This window comes from Leiobunum rupestre, chromosome 4 (genome assembly GCF_980474605.1).
Source record: "Leiobunum rupestre chromosome 4, qqLeiRupe1.1.hap1, whole genome shotgun sequence".
In the NCBI taxonomy this organism is placed as follows: Eukaryota; Metazoa; Arthropoda; class Arachnida; order Opiliones; family Sclerosomatidae; genus Leiobunum; species Leiobunum rupestre.
The window spans coordinates 52288828-52305195 of NC_143387.1; the positions used below are offsets into that span (position 1 = coordinate 52288828).

At 37.9% G+C, this 16368-nt stretch overlaps 2 protein-coding genes across 3 annotated transcripts in view; both read right to left on the reverse strand.

The window, feature by feature from the left end:
* LOC149948219 (sodium-dependent serotonin transporter-like) overlaps window positions 1-10737 on the reverse strand; it is a 48582-nt gene extending 37845 nt beyond the window's left edge. Inside the window, exon 1 of one of the 2 annotated variants that reach the window (XM_090173178.1) lies at window positions 10433-10737. The gene's annotated coding sequence lies outside the window, so the exon portion shown is untranslated. Of the gene's footprint in view, window positions 1-922; window positions 968-10432 lie in introns of those variants that run through there. The other variant, XM_090173179.1, reaches the window with a different exon arrangement.
* Window positions 10738-11120: 383 nt separating this feature from the next.
* Window positions 11121-15831, reverse strand: LOC149948220 (superoxide dismutase [Cu-Zn]-like). The gene is made up of 5 exons (XM_090171768.1): window positions 15640-15831; window positions 15470-15569; window positions 14451-14520; window positions 11384-11507; window positions 11121-11318 (listed from the first exon to the last, which is right to left on the reverse strand). Exons 1-5 carry the CDS (start codon window positions 15799-15801, stop codon window positions 11214-11216), a joined length of 561 nt encoding a protein of 186 aa, XP_090027894.1. The 5' UTR covers window positions 15802-15831; the 3' UTR covers window positions 11121-11213.
* Between the last annotated feature and the right edge of the window lie 537 nt (window positions 15832-16368).

Genomic DNA, 16368 nt, shown 5'->3' on the forward strand with positions numbered 1-16368 from the left:
AATCCATGACTTTTAATAAATCATTAGATTTAAATCGGCAAACATTCTTGTTTCCAATCATTTAAATGAAATGTAAATATAGCGTAGAAATGACAAAACCTCATTTCCGATTAGAAAGTCAGAGAATATATGGATTTAAACTATTGATTTAATGAGAGCATTGGAATCAGGGACGTTCCTTTTTCGGGGGTGAGGGAAGCTCAAAAACTTTTGCGAGTTTAAAAAAGAAATAAAGTCTATCAACCTGATAATTTTGACGAGCTATTAACAACGCAGCCAAGTGACTGGAGAAAATTCCAGTTGAGTCGCGTTGAAACGAAGGCTTCTCCGACCCAGTTCGATACGCCCCTGCTTCCGATAGATCTTCAGATACGTCGCTACCCTCAAAATCAGGGACAAATTTCGAACATTCTAGTTTGATATTTTTACAAATGACATCATCGAGAAAGTTTCAAAGTCCATCCGTAGCTTACTAAACGTCAAAATCTTGACGTATAAAATAAATTACGTTTAGAACTTTAAATTTTAAATCGCGGGAATACCGCGCGTAGTTGCTCTCTAACCCGCGCTCCAGGGTCATTTCAAATTTGACCTTGGGATCGGATCGGTAATTTTTTTAAACATTATTTAGTGAAGAAATACTTTATCCAACGTAGGTAGACTGGTTCAAAACCTTAATAGATAAAATATACGATAGAAATCTTCGCTAACATCATTTTTATCTTCATAATTTATACAAAAACGAGTTTCTTTGGAAGGCCTACAACAGCGAGGTTAAGCGGTGAACTTTACGAACCGGAACGTCGGCCTTCGATACAAACTAACTTGGCAACGCAGCCGAGCCATTCCGAAGTTCCCATTCTAAATTCAACCTCTCTCTCTCTCTCGGGCGGTATAGGCCCACGTCCAAAATTCCAAATACCTTTCGTCGATTTCTTTTTCATTTAATTCAAACTGCAAATCGTTTTCTAACAAGACCGCCGCGTTTCGACTCGGAAACTTTCCACAAAATATTTCGCATTCATTATTATAATTTGTTTAATTACATATTTGCTTTACTAATGAACTTTTTTTAGACCCACCCTGTCCGGTGTTTATATTGAAACCCGGATGGTCTTACGAAATATCCCGTCGCTGTCAGTCTCTCTATTTTAAATAATTTACGCAATATGCAAATTTGGATATATCGATTTTGGGGTATCGTAACCTTCGTTTTAGTGACCTTGAAAATAAAGAATAAATTTTCGCCACGTTTGGAAATTATATATTTGGCCCTTTTTTAGCGGATTTAAATGGGCGTAAAACCGCCTTTTTTGTCCCGATGAAAACGTGCCGAAATGTAATATTTCGCCAGAGTCACGGGATCCTGGTCCGCTCTTCGCCGTGTATAATGAGAAGGCTCCGCTGTCCAAATTTGGCTTGTTAAGAATTAAAAGGTTTGAAACGGATTTCGAATAATTAACGCGTTTGTTTAATTAGAATTCAGTCATACGCAAAAAACTGGCTTTTTTCAAAATACAGATGATACAAAAGTTGTTCTATCAATAACCCATAAATGGATACCAGAGGCGGACCTTTGGCCAATTAGCGGAACCTTTGAAACCATGAAACGCAAGGGGAGGGAGAACCATTCACGAACTCGAAAAAAGTCAGGTCTAATTTTCAACCCTTACCACCATCCCCATGGATTCACCCCTGGGTTCCAATTTCCAAAATGCCGAACCTCAAAGTTAAATTTTCTCACGGGCCCTTTGCAGGGTTGCCACAGTTTTTTAAAAATCCCCTGACGTTTCCCTGATTTTTTACCCACCCATATTCAAATTCCCTGACTTTTCCAGGTTTTCCGGGTACCGTGGCAACCCTGCCTTGGTATTTTGCCCACTTGCTGACGTGGGTAACATTCGTAAATATTTCGGAAAAATAATGAAAATCATAAAACGTATGGGAAAATTAAAACAAAATGTAAAGCTTATAGGGAAATTAAAACCATAAAAATTTTGGGAAAATTAAAAAACTAACAATTATGGGGAATTAAAACCAAACTAACAGCTATGGGAAATTAAAAAACTAACAATTATGGGGAATTAAAACCAAACTAACAGCTATGGGAAATTAAATAACTAACAATTATGGGAAATTAAAACCAAACTAACAGCTATGGGAAATTAAGAAAACTAACAATTATGGGGAATTAAAACCAAACTAACAGCTATGGGAAATAAAAAAACTAACAATTATGGAGAATTAAAACCAAACTAACAGCTATGGGAAATTAAAAAACTAACAATTATGGGGAATTAAACCAAACTAACAGCTATGGGAAATAAAAAAACTAACAATTATGGGGAATGAAACCAAACTAACAGCTATGGGAAATTAAAAAACTAACAATTATGGGGAAATTAAAACCAAACTAACAGCTATGGGAAATTAAGAAAACTAACAATTATGGGGAATTAAAACCAAACTAACAGCTATGGGAAATTAAAAAACTAACAATTATGGGGAATTAAAACCAAACTAACAGCTATGGGAAATTAAAAAACTAACAATTATGGGGAATTAAACCAAACTAACAGCTATGGGAAATTAAAAAACTAAAAATTATGGGGAAATTAAAACCAAACTAACAGCTATGGGAAATTAAAAAACTAACAATTATGGGGAATTAAACCAAACTAAAAGCTATGGGAAATTTCAAAAAAACTTAATTATGGGATATATAAAATACATAAATTATGGTAAACTTGAATTAAACATTTTGAGACTTTAAAAAAACCACCGGAAGAAAGATGAAAAATATTCGGTGTTCCGTCCGAAAAATATAGAAATTTTTGATGAAAAATGGTGAAGGGGTTAAGAAAATAGACAAGGCTTATTTAAAAATACCTTTAAATCAAAGATTAATTTGTTCGAAAAGTGAAATCGAATTTCGGTTATCAGGATTACGTAATTGTCACATACACCGCAAACGAACTTGGCGCTGTGTGTAAGATGGTAAACGATAGCTTAGCCTATCACATTCACCCACCAAGCCTTGACGACTTTAGTGTCTCGTTCTTTTTCGAATTCTTCGCGATAAATGTTTGTATTTCTGACTATTTTCTAAAACATTTAAAGAAATATTGTTCGGGTATTCTTCCAAATGTACCCATCTTAAAGGGGCACACCGGCGTTTGAATAATCAGGGTGAAAATCCCATAGTACCTCCCCTTCCGTACCTCGTGCTAGCATACATACATATATATATTAATCATATACCGCTATATTTCCCGCCTATTTTTCCGAAACTAGACCCTTTTACAATAGCTACAATTCACTATGAAACCGAACAAAATGGCTGCCAAAACCGAGACTCAAATAGTTTTCAAACCTGGCGACATCACGAAGTACTTGGCGTATCCGTATGGTCCGTCAGTCAATCGATTTTCAATTCACCAGATTCAAAGGAATTCTTTTCGCTAATTTGTATAATAGAGCTAGGATATATCGTTTCGTGAAGCCACATTATCAGACCGCCTCGAACTGGCCATGCCTCTTTCAAACAAAATAATTAAGTAAAGGCGACTTCAATCGCTAATCTAGCCCTATAATTTCATTCTTCCGTTGTCGAGACAAGCCGGAGATTCTCGGACCAGGAGGGCTTTTGGGAATTCCCAGACCCATAATATTTTCCGTTCAGAAGCGTACGATGCTACTATATTATTCCTCGTTTTGCGAGAAATATAAAGATTGCGCGCTGGCTGGTAATAAGCGTGCCTCGAGTCTGGAGAATGACCCTCTTTTCTTATTCCAAAAATCTCCGTTTTGTTCCCCGTTCTTTGTTTGATACGTTATTATTTCTTCTCAATTCCACGAATGTCATTAAGGTTTGAAAACGGACGGAAAAGCTCCGGAACTTCCCGAACGCGTCCATTTCGTTTCCTCGTATTTACGCCGAAGCAACACTAGCGCGATCTTTTGGAAATGCGGGGCATTTTTCATTAGAGAAAGCGAATCCTTTTCATTAAAAGATTTAGTCCCATTTCACCCAAACCCATTTCTCCCAAGTCCATTTCACCCAAAAAGATATAAAAACGACATCATACGATTCTTCGAACTTCTAACCCATTTTATGTTAATCAGAACACCAACTGCGATAAACCTACTACTTTAACATCTTAATATATGAAACTTAAAAAAACTTGTTTTTTAAAAGATTAAACATACAATAGAAATGTATTCAAATTTAATTTAATTTTTAATTTATTTTGAATGGTTTTTTTAAAGATTAAACCAAGAATGTATTTATTTATACTCAGGGAGAACGAATATGTCAAGATTATTTTTAGCGTTTCTCCAATTCTATCCGTTGGGGCCCCCGGTATGCTCCTCCGCTTTAATAAAATCAAATAATACTGCAATTTCATTGGTTCTTAAAAATTACGTTTTTCGACGCGTTTAACGCTGCTGCGAGGACGCTAAAAATAAGACCGCCTCATTTGCCCCACCCCCCCCCCCCCTTAGCGTGACGGGGTTAGGGCCTCAACGTGACCGTCGATAGTCTCGACATATTCATTCTCCCTGAGTATAAATAAATACATTCTTGATTAAACATACAATACAAATGTATTCAAATTTAATTTAATGCCATAAATAAATAACTTTATGAATTTTGGGTGAAGTGGGAATTGGGAGAAGTGGCTTTGGGTCAAACGGTCCCACTCTTATCTTTTGGGTAAAGTGGGAATTGGGTCAAATGGGAACATACCCATTAAAATCGCCTATCAAAGTTTACCCACCCACTACGCGGCAAGTAAACGCGAAACTAGTTTTTCGTCGCCTACGGAGACGCGGTTGCCATCTGTGGATAAAGCTAGAACTAAAAAAAAAGAAAATTAAAAACGCGGCCCAGGAAAATAGGGATTTGGGGTTTTAGCTATTGCCATCTGTGGCGAAATGGCCAACTAAATCTTAGCTACCGATATATTAAAAGCGCTAGTTGAATTTCCGTAAAAAGAAACGTTACATAATTTATAGAAAGCCAACAAATATGAAAATTATACGACAAAATTAATAAATCTGTTTCCTCATAAATAAATAACGAGAAATTTCGTAAAGGTAGAGAGATACCTAGAAAATCCACGCCGTACTATTCACGCGAGTTGTCAATAGTAATTTATTTAAAAAAAAACACCTGTGACCTCATCAGCCCAAGTCAGACACAATAATTGATAATAATTCAGCATAGCGTCACCCTTTTTGAAAACAAAAGGGGGGAGCATTGTTAACGAAAAAACGGCTGAACTTTATCTCTCGCAGACCATCGCATTCATTAAGGAGCTTCAAGGCAATCGTTCGTTTAATTGGCTCGGGTTAGAAGTTAAGAACGATATTAAGAAGAAAAGCGGGACGTGCTTTACCGAGTAAATCAAAAGAGGATTAGAGGTAAACGAGAGAGTATAACCAAAAGCCGATTAAACCCTCCATAAGTATGCCTCTTTTAGGAAATATTTTCGGGAGGTCTGATATCACAGAATGACGTGAGACGTTGTCATAACGAGATAAATGCCTTAAAGCCCCTATAAACCTAATTGACACCTAGAAAAATTATCGACCTGATTACGAAGTTCACACACACGCCGCGAGCCAAGTTGGCGCTGTGTGTAACTTTCAGGAAACGATGCCAGCTAAGGCCTATTGAAAATTAAAACACTTCCATAATGAAAACGGACGAAATATTGAGAAATTATCGAATAAGACCGTAAAATTGAATTACTCTCAACGCAAGCTTAATTTCAGAATGTAATTATTTTGAAATTTGAAAACCAAAACGGGTATACACTGGCATTTATCACCATCAAAGTAGCCTGGTAGACATTCTGCCAAACAAAGATAAATAAATGACTAGCTTGTCCTCAGTAGCTGAAGTAAAGCGTTCCGTGTGAGTAGACAAAGTTTAAAGCCCCCTTTAACAAAGTTATTTCCTAGACGTACGCGTACGCGTTGACGAACGGATTCCGAATCTCGCGAGTTCCTGAACCATTTAAAAATAATGAGAAATATTACGCAATTTGTGGCGAAAATAATTAGCCATTGTCATGCGGCCGTGTGCTGGAAGGTGTCAGCCATGCGGAAAGCATTCGCGAATGATTTGACAAGAATAAACGCAATATGACGAAGGTGAACTTTCCAAACATGACAGCGGCCACAACATTCTCCAGTTTGTTTGTTCGGAATCCACGACTTGATAAAACTGCTCCGAACAATGACTTTTTCGGATATCAAATTGTAAATACGCCATTAATGCAAATTTCCTTTATCGGCAATAACCCACAATTTGTTTCCTTTCTTTTCCTGGTTTTTAATCGAAATTTGTTTTACCAGAATTTTATAAAATAACTCTTACGACAGAAGTATCCAACTAAGCCATTAAAAAGAATACGCGAAACGTGATATTTACAAATCATATTTTAATTCTTTAGTGGTTTGTGAATAACATTATCAGTAATATCTTAAGAGGTATTATTTACGTCCGGTCTTACCGCTAATTTGGTCTCGGTACCCTCTAGCACTATTTTATTTGCCTATCGAAGATCCTAGACCATCCCAAAATTGTAAAGTTTACGGTAAAATGGGATTAGTAAAGCCACCTATTTATACAGGATATTTTATTCAACCCAATTTAACCTAAATTATTTACACAATGAGAACCAAAAGCGGCTAATTTTTCACATTATTCTTCGATAAAACCCTAATTTTTGGTAACAATAATTACAAAATCTAGCGCGGGTTGGATTTTTTTTTCAATATACCTCGTTTTAAGTACGTCACTGAATTTAGCTACATTCCAAAGACCATCATTATGAGCGTTACGTCTCCACCCAAGCAACGGCCATAGAGGAGTTCAGAATCTCCGAAACAATTAAAAGTGGACAAACAAATTCGGTTTTATTCACTTTGACTCGAGTACCGTGTAACCCATATCGCGGTGAAATTACGCAAGCGAATTATTAATACGAAATTATATTTCGCCACGAGCGCGTATCGAATAACGGGTTCGTGTCAATCCATGCGCCACTCTGCGGTCGAAATATTAACAAGCCGCTCAAGACCAAATTACACTTCGGTCGCGTCTATTCCGACGTTGCCAGCTCCTCAAAATCGAATTATCGTACCGAGACCAGAAAGATATCGATTTCGGAAAACAATTATCATACGATTCAAATTTTGTTCAAACTCGGGTATAATGTACACCTCTATGTAACTTGAAAAACCTGCGAGGGAAAAGTTGCGACGGGCTTTTGTATTGCTATGGCAACCGAAAACGTTTTTGACAACATGATTTGGATTTTTTTCCATTGAAAATAACATGGGAATCTGAAGGATTTTAAGGGTCCCCCAATTGACCAAATTGCATTTAAACTTGATCAAATTTAATTTTTAAAATCAATTTAAATGTATTTTTAACGTTTTTAAAAATTTCAAAATTTTTATTTTTTTAAAAGGTTTCATAGGGGGGACCCTAAAAATCCTTCAGATTCCCATGTTATTTTCAATTGAAAAATTTCGAAATCATGTGGTCAAAAACGTCTTCGGTTGCCATGGCAAAACGAAAGCCCTTCGCAGCTTTTCACTTGCAGGTTTTTTAAGGTACATGGAGGTTTACACTATACCCGAGTTTGAACAAAATCGGTGATTATCACCTCGGGTCGTCTCCTTGTTAGTCTATACTCGAAATCAATGTTACCCGAGACAACTACAGCGGTCGACATTTAACATTAATAAACATCCGGGTAGCTTCATTATCTGATCAACAGATGGCCTTAGTTCTCTTTCGTTTTTTAAAGACCCATTTTCAAATAACAGCACCCACAGAATAAAAATTATCCCGCAACTTACGGACTTTGCACTCAAGCTTGCTCTCCCAGAAAAATCATAATGTTAATTTACATTGAAAAATTATCCGTTTTCTATCTAATCGTTAGTCCTTAGTCCGTAGTAAAATATTTTCAAACAGGGTTGCCATGATTTTTTTAATATAGAAGCGGATGTTCTTAGCAATGACGGTAATAGGGGGGAAATATTTGTAAGAAAATACTATTTTGTTTTACAAGCCCTTTCAAGCTCTTATTTCATATTAGTAGCAGAGAATAAATTTCACCCAACTCACTTTATTTAGAGGAACTATATTTTGGATGAACAATTCCCGCCTTTGGTAGTGCTCGAAGGTAATAATGATTTCGAGTATAAGTAATATTTACATTTTAAAATACTTAAATTAAGTTGGCCTTATTGAAAAAATATGGACGAAGAAATGATATTAAAAATTACTTTTAATCGGTTTTTCCGCTAAGTTCAAAAATTATCGTACATTATCCTACGCTCCGGATGAATTATCGAAAATAGCCGTTGAAATTATCGTACGACACAAAAATTGGCTAAAAAATATCGACGTATACGGTAATTATCTTACGTCTGGCAACACTGTTCTATTCCCGCTTTCGGACCAAGTAGAGCGAAAGGCAGAAGGTAAGAGATATAGGGCAAGAGTTGAAGCGTCCGCCCCCTAACCTCTTGCCTTTGGCTACAATAGCTCGATATTGAAAAACAGGTAAAGGGGCTAGAAATCCATTTATTGATTGATTTGATTGCAATTAAACCCTTTACCGATAAAACCTTTGCATAGACATAAAATATATAGGATTACTTACATTGTTAGTCCTATATAATCTTTGGTATAGTTACAGATTAAGAATTCAATGATTTAAAAAAATGTTGTCGGCGGAATTTTTAAACAATTGAGATGGAACAAATGCAGCCAACACCAGCCCAGGGTCTAATTTTTTTTGTGGATATCTGAAACTAGGGATGTACCGATATGGGTACAGCCGAAATATCGGCTATTCGAGGCCAATAATATCGGTCGTTATTAGCAAATCTATCGTAACAGTAATGTATATGACAAAATCATTGTAAAAAACGGTTCAGTACACTGTCATACAATTTTATTCTAATCTTTCATGAAAAAGGTTTTTCAGGAGCATATCCGAATTTTACGTGATACATATTTTCTATCAAAAATCGAATATCGTTGTTTTTTATTTGTTTACACTCGTAACCCCTTGTCTAAAAAAGGTGTGATCTAGCTTCTGAAGTCTGGCGTACGTGGCCCGGCTAATCAAATAAAATATTATCATTATTTAATCGAGAACTTTCTTATTTTTAAATGTTTTTTTTTAAATATTTTTCTAATACCGGTATCGACCAATATCGGCTTCGCTTAAGCCGATATTGGCCGATAACGATATTAGAAAAATAGGCCGATTATATCGACGCATACCTATCTGAAACAGAAAGCGCCTATTAGCGACATCTATGGAGAATGTTGTAAATAAATAAAAAGTGTACTTTATCTCTTTAAACCCGTTACTATATCTTTATTAGCACGGCGAAATCTAATAGTGAATGCGTGTTTTTTAAATGATTAAAACAACTGATTAGGATTTAGGTAACGACTGCGGTGCCGAAAACGATCATCGCGTAGCTACGTCGGTAAACCTAGAAAAGCGACGTAGCAAAAACAAACCGAAGACGTTTAAAGAGAATGACTATTAGGGAGACACTGTCTTCGAGGAATTTTCTCGTGAATCTGAAAAATGGAAATTGCAACATCGCAATCTGTCCGATTGTAAATAAGGAAACGAATCATTCGGGTAAAAACGACGGGGAAAAAGTCACGAGACTATTGGAGCGTGAAATCGGCAGGAAAATAGCCTCGTCTATAAAAGACGTTCTCAGCAAAAACAGCGAAAGTTAATTAAGGTTATTCAGTTTCGAATTTCGGGTTTTCAAAATTTCGCGTTATTAAAATTAAGTAGAATAAGTAGTGTAAAAGGAATAAATTTAACGATTATTGCGTTTTGAAAATTGACAGATAGGCTTACGGGTAAATTACTCCGGACATAAGGACAAATTATACGACCTTATCCTAGATTGAAAGGCTTGATTTTAAAAGAATTTGACCCCCAAATTCGAAAACATACGTAACTTCTCGGGGACTGGCTCGTACAAGGTAGACAAGGAATTGTCTGCACGTTTTTATCGGTTAGGATGGCACCCAAGTACGGGTGCAATCAATGACAATTTGTAATTAGCTTCGATAAAATGGACAAACAACAGTCTTCAGGATGTCCTAGATGTACAAAACCCGTAGGCCTACTTCAAGTACTTAACCATTCGTAACCAACATTACTTTTCTTACGGTCCCTGTTAATAGACCAACATTTCGTAAAAATCGCGTAGCACGTCAAAATACTATTAAATTAACGACTTAGCGCCAAAACATACGATAACTATATCATTAATTAACCCGTTTACAAGCAGGAAATCGATGTAGGTCTCCGAATCCGTTAAAAAACAAACCGAAATATTAAGGAAATAGAGGGCATACCTGTAGTAGTCAGTCCTACAAATTTCGTCTCAAATCGGCGCTAGCCCCAGTCACCGGTCGTGTTCCAGATATATCTCCAAATGATTTGCATTTACTCACAAAGTCCCGAAATTTCCTTTACACTAGTTAAAAGCGGTCCTATAATCTTCACTGTCTTGCCCGAACAATAAATGAAAAAATCGCGTATTTGGTTGATTTGATAATCATTACTGCCTTTAACAGCGAGGCAAGAAAGGGTTAAGAAACGCGTTATAGGCAGGCTGCAACGCGAAAAGCCAACCAGCCAGCGTTTTTTCGCAGAAACGGCGGGAAGCCCCGAATAACGCTCCTGTCTGTGGCGAAGAGAACACGCGCTCTCGGAGTGATCGTCGGCGCCGGCGGTTCGAAACGAAGAAAAGGGAACCCAGCAGACGCGAAAAACTGAAGCGATCAAACCAGTTTTACGCGTAACGATTTCGTTTCCCCGTAAGGGCACATACAGCATTATAACAGAGAACGTTTTTCGTCGTCCCTTTTTCCCTCCTTGGAATTTAGACGCGTAATTCACGCGTCGACAAATCAGTAAGCTTTAGCATACGCCCACGCGGTGGCGTTGCTCGAGGTGGACGAAACGGTGCGGTGTTCAATTCCCCTCAGCCGAGGGGATGTTTCGTATTACTCCCTCATAAATCGAACAAACGACTTGTGATAAGTTTTAATGCAAATTATTTTATTCAAATTAGTCGAAATACCAACAAAAGAGACGCGAGATTAAGGTCTCGAAAAATGGCTGAATTACGAATTACACGGGCTTTGTGACACCGCAACCAATTCTGGATCCGGAGTGGCCGGTTGTCTTGCTGTCGGGAGCGTCGCCTTTCCCCAAATCGTCGACATCAGCGTGCACCTTATCGCGATAGGTCAAATCAATGACAGGATATCTCGGAAATTAGCAAAAAGGTAGTCATTTACCACAATAGCCCTATTTAAGATGGATAACGCTGTCGGTCCAAACATAGTCATGCCGCGTTCTTCGATGTTGATTCTGGCCGTTCCGTCGTCATCGGCTATGATGTTGCCCAAATCACCCTGGTGCCTTTTGCAAGAAATGATAAGCGGATTAAAAGTTACAACTCTTTCGAACTTTTTTTTATACACACAAATCGGTGTCTACCCAAGGCCTTAGACACCAGAACACAATAATCAGGGTGAGATAAGAGTAACGTCCAAGCCAACGTAGGGATACGTGGGGACAGGGCGTTGGGGGATTGGTGGTCTTCCTCACACGGCCATCCACAAACTCTGCCTTCCAGACGCTTGGGATTACAGGAGTACGCCACTACTCCCGGCAACTCTTTCGAACTAAAACCGTACGAAATCTGCCAACACGCGCCGTAGAAAATTAAGGAGGGTTGTGAAGAGGCCCGTTAATGAACACTTGACTACCCCCAACCCGAACGACCAAAAAGAAAATCGATTGCTCCACTACCAACTAATATCATATAACATCGGTTACCTGTATTTTTAATAAAATATTATGTTTTCAACGAAGTCGAAATTAATCATTAAGTGGGAGTTAATAACTACGATTTTCAGTATCAAGGCATTATCGCCCCCCAAATAAATTTGATCACCCCCGAGTTTTGGCGGCTGGTTACGGGCCTGGAATGTTCCCTCAACGCCACCATGTAGATTGCGCGGCTTTGGTGCATTGACGAATGCGATCTTTTAACAGGATTTAGCGGTTACTTGCCATCCTCGCTACCTTTTCAGATTTACCCTGGAAACCAGTGGCTTGGCCAAAAATGCGTAAGGGCTCCGCCTATGCGTTAATTACTCGGCAATGATGGGAAGGCAGTTTCAATATCATGGAACTATTAGCCTCGAAGCTAGAGGGGGGTGCCAGTCGTAATAGTAGCGAGGCACCTAAAGGAAATTAATACCGCTACTTTACACTCTCAATTCAAGTAGAAACCAGTGCCGTATACAGGGTGTCCCCTAAAAAACGAAAACTGGTAAATAACTGAAAATGTTTTTTTTTTTTAATTTCAAATTTCTATGGAGCATTCCTCGTGTAGGGGGACATTTGCTAGCGTAAAATAACTTCTAGTTGACCAAATTTGGTCAATCAGAAGCCGACAAATTAAAGGTTAATGAATTAAACCGGATTTCTGTAAGATTGGTTGTAATGACAACAAGAAAGAATAATTAATGCCTTCCGTGACATTTCAATTGAAATGTTGAACAACACTATGAACGAGCTCAAGCGTGTATCGTAGCCGACGGTTCGTAATTGAACCGTTGTAAACTATTCAGTATTTATTTGATTTAGTCACATTAAAAATAATCAAATTATTATCAAACACTGAATTCATTAACCTTGAATTTCTCGGATTCTGATTGGTCAAATTTGGTCAAATCAAAGTTATTTGAACTAATAATATGACGCGCAACAACTTTCTAATTGAAACCAAATCCGTAAACCAAACGGTTCTCGAGATAGTTTTTGAATGACCTTGAAGATATGGATTACATTAGTAAATGTCCCCTTGCACAAGGAATGTTCCATAGAAATTTTAAGTTTAAAAAAAACCCCCCGTTTTTCAGTTATTTATAATTTTTTGTTTTTAGAGGACACCCTGTATAACCCATGGAAGACCCCAACAATTTTAGAGATTAATTTCGCGATAAACCACTTAACAGCGTTGAAAATGTCATACACCTAACCTAAGGGGGAGGAATGGACAATATTGCAATAGTTTGGGTGGTGTCACAAAAATACTAGAGGTCAGTAGCGGATTATGTTTTTTTGGCGCCCTAGGCGCGTTATTCTTATAAGGCGCTTTTAAGTAAAAGTGGTTTTTATTTTTTTTATTGATTTTTAATTTTTGAGGCCTCCCAAGGCGATGTGGCCCTAGGCGCGACCCAAGTACGTTTATTGAATAATCAGGCCACTGCTAGAGGTCATATTATATTTTTATCTAAAACCTTTTCAATATCTTTGCCTTGGTAGATGAGAACGGGGTAGGTACATTTGTTCGAATTTCAATCGTCCGAACGGTGGAACAAATGTTCGAATTTCATTCGTCCGAACCGCCGAAATAACAAATGTTTCAATTGTTCGAATTGGACAACTTGTTTGTTTCATTCGTCCGAATCGGTAGCATCACTTGTCCGAATTCTGTCGCTAAATTAGTATTTCTTATTGCTGTTTTTTTTTTTGGTCCGGATTTTTTTTAGTGCAAGAATTAAAAATAAAAAACTACATTGTAAATATCGTTGTTTGTTCAAGTTGAATGTTGTGGATATTTTAGGTTAGGTTAGGTTAGGTTCACGTTAATGTTACTATTTTCTTATATTAACAATATTTAAAAAAAAAACAATTCCGAATCTTCGAAAAAACGGACAAACGATTACTCGAACAAATGAAATTCGCCACAAAAGTTTACATAAATTGAACGACTAAATCACCAACAAAAGTTGTGATAAATTTTTCGGGCAAATGAAATACGTTTTCGGACATAAGATCCTGTTTTCCGGCATTCGGACAAATTCATACATTTGTACCACCGTTCGAACGAATTAAATTCGAACAAATGTACCCAAATCATGAGAACTCATAGCCTCCTTAATTATGCCTTTAATGTAAGTAAAACATCCAACGCGAAAGACCCCAACAATTTTATTACAACTCACTAAACAGCGCCAAAAAATGTCATAGGAGGAAGATGCCAATATGGAAACCCTTTGAGTTACAATCCCTTTACGTTTACGTTCCATCTCGATCGGGGCGATATTAGTGATGTCGGAAACGGATTCGGAACAGTCAAATGGAACACGCTAAAACCATACAAAGTGGAAGCAACAAATTGTCTTCCGTTGGCTTGCTACTACTCTCAAATTACAATCTAACCATTCGTTCTACTCTCATTTGCACTGAAGTTAAGCGACCATTTTATTATGAAAATATAAAGTAACGCCATGTGTTTTCCTGATTTCTAAATAAATTTATCCATTTTTGAAATAATAAGGCACTCACCTTTCCAAACCGTACTGACCTCCGTGAGTGTGATTGTAGGGATTGAAATGGGGACCGGCACTGTCGCATCCTTGGACGAAAAATTTATCGAGTTAATAAATGAGCAGAATAAACAAAAAATACAGATAGACGATTTAAAATTATGAACTAATAACGGGTAATTATATAGTTCTTTTTATAAAGTAACGTGGCCTTCTTGTTTTAATGTGGTCTCTCACTTTCATAGATATAGCAAATGTATATAAAAGTCTAGATAAAATATTTAAAAGGGAGTGAATACGGATGTGACAGCTAGCAGAAACGCGTAATTTCTGCAGGCTATCCTTGTAAGGCGCTATCTATCGGTAAGGAAGCTCGTGCTATCGTCGCGAGAGCCATTGTCTCCTGCTTAAAAATGATACTAAAAGTCACCAACAGATGGTGTCTAAAGAGTACGGCCTGCGGAAAGGTCAAGCGCTTAGTACTAAAATGCTAAGAGAGCTCGCGCTCTTGGTCACGTGCCTTCCTCGGTGTTTGCTAGGTGTCAATTCCGTATTTTATATTAGGCTTAGACGCCCCGAAATTTATCTAGACCTTTATATTCATTTCTTATATCTATGCTCACTTTTAAAAGTCGATGAGCGCGAGCTACAGTCACGAGGTGAATAGATTTTTCCAGCGCGCGTGCAAATAGCTCGTGCGAAGAATACACTAATAAAGCTGGGTCGTGTGACGTAAGAGCAACATTTTAACCAGTTGGGCAAGACAACTTAATACCAGAAGTTCATAATAAACCCCTTCATCTATCACCAAAATAACATGGGTTCAATGAGAAATGGAATACTTCCCCCGGAGGAGTTTATTACGAACTTCTGTTAATACTTTATAAAATCAACTATTCAATATTTTTAAATAAAAATATTTCAATATAGAGCAAATTTATGAACAATTAACACGCGTTGAAAAAGATTTTTTCCTTGTATATCGACAGGAAAACTGCCGTGTGCCTCTGACTCGTATGAAATCGTCTATTTACGTACCATCGGTGTATATGTCCCCGGATTGGTGTACGTGAAAGCCATGTTGTCCCGGGGGCAGCCCTTTAATTTCACCTTCGACACACACCGGACACCTGGGACACTACAAATTACATCAAATGTTAGTATATATGTAGCTCCCAAAAAGTGGGTTTTTTAAATAACGTTGTTACCTTCTGAGAGAAAATCAGGAGTCCATGGACGGTACTGGCGGGGTCTTTTGGGTTGCTTAAACTGGCCTCTGCTCTCAGAGGAACCGTTTCTTGGTACCAGGAATGGGGACCCGGTATCCCGAAACAACTACTAACAGCGGCTAAAAGCACGGACAGCAACATTTCAGGATTCTTATTCGCTTTCTCCGTACTTGATAATGCCACCCGGTTTTTATAAGCTCCGAATAATCTAATCAGCCTCAGAATTAAATTTCCAAATGTCAGCAATCACTCTTAAACTATTTTTGTTGTTGTAATATAAAAGAATGTGAAGAAATCGCTGATCTTTTCAGTTTTTCGACCTCTACATAAAGCATAGCGCCGATTTGATTTGAGTCGGCGGCGGCGTTTCACGAAAATCACCCGGCGGCGGCGCGAAACGCCGATTTTTCCAAAATCCCCGTCGACGTTGATTTTTTTCGGCGGCGGTGATCCGAAGGGGCAAAATCCCCCCCCCCCCCCTTTTTAGAAAATCGGCGGTGGGATCAAAATTTATCGGCGGCGGCGGCGGCGGCGCACTGAAAAGTAAATGACTCAGCGGCGGCGGTTTGGGGCCAGAGAAAATATCGGCGACGGCGGCGTTGGATCGGCGGCGCTAGGCTCTACCTCTACATGTTTTCACGATTTTTAAAAAGTCGAATTTCTTATTGTTGATAAATTTCTTAATATCGTCGGAAAATTTTTAAGTTA

Bases quoted from the DNA above. Each gene is read 5' to 3' on its own strand.
- LOC149948220 (XM_090171768.1), bottom strand. From the start codon at position 15,801: ATGTTGCTGTCCGTGCTTTTAGCCGCTGTTAGTAGTTGTTTCGGGATA. The intron at 14,521-15,469 runs GTACGTAAATAG...TTTTCGTCCAAG, and splicing joins CGGGGACATATACACCGATG to GATGCGACAGTGCCGGTCCC. The intron at 11,319-11,383 runs GTAAATGACTAC...TATCGCGATAAG, and splicing joins TCTTAAATAGGGCTATTGTG to GTGCACGCTGATGTCGACGA.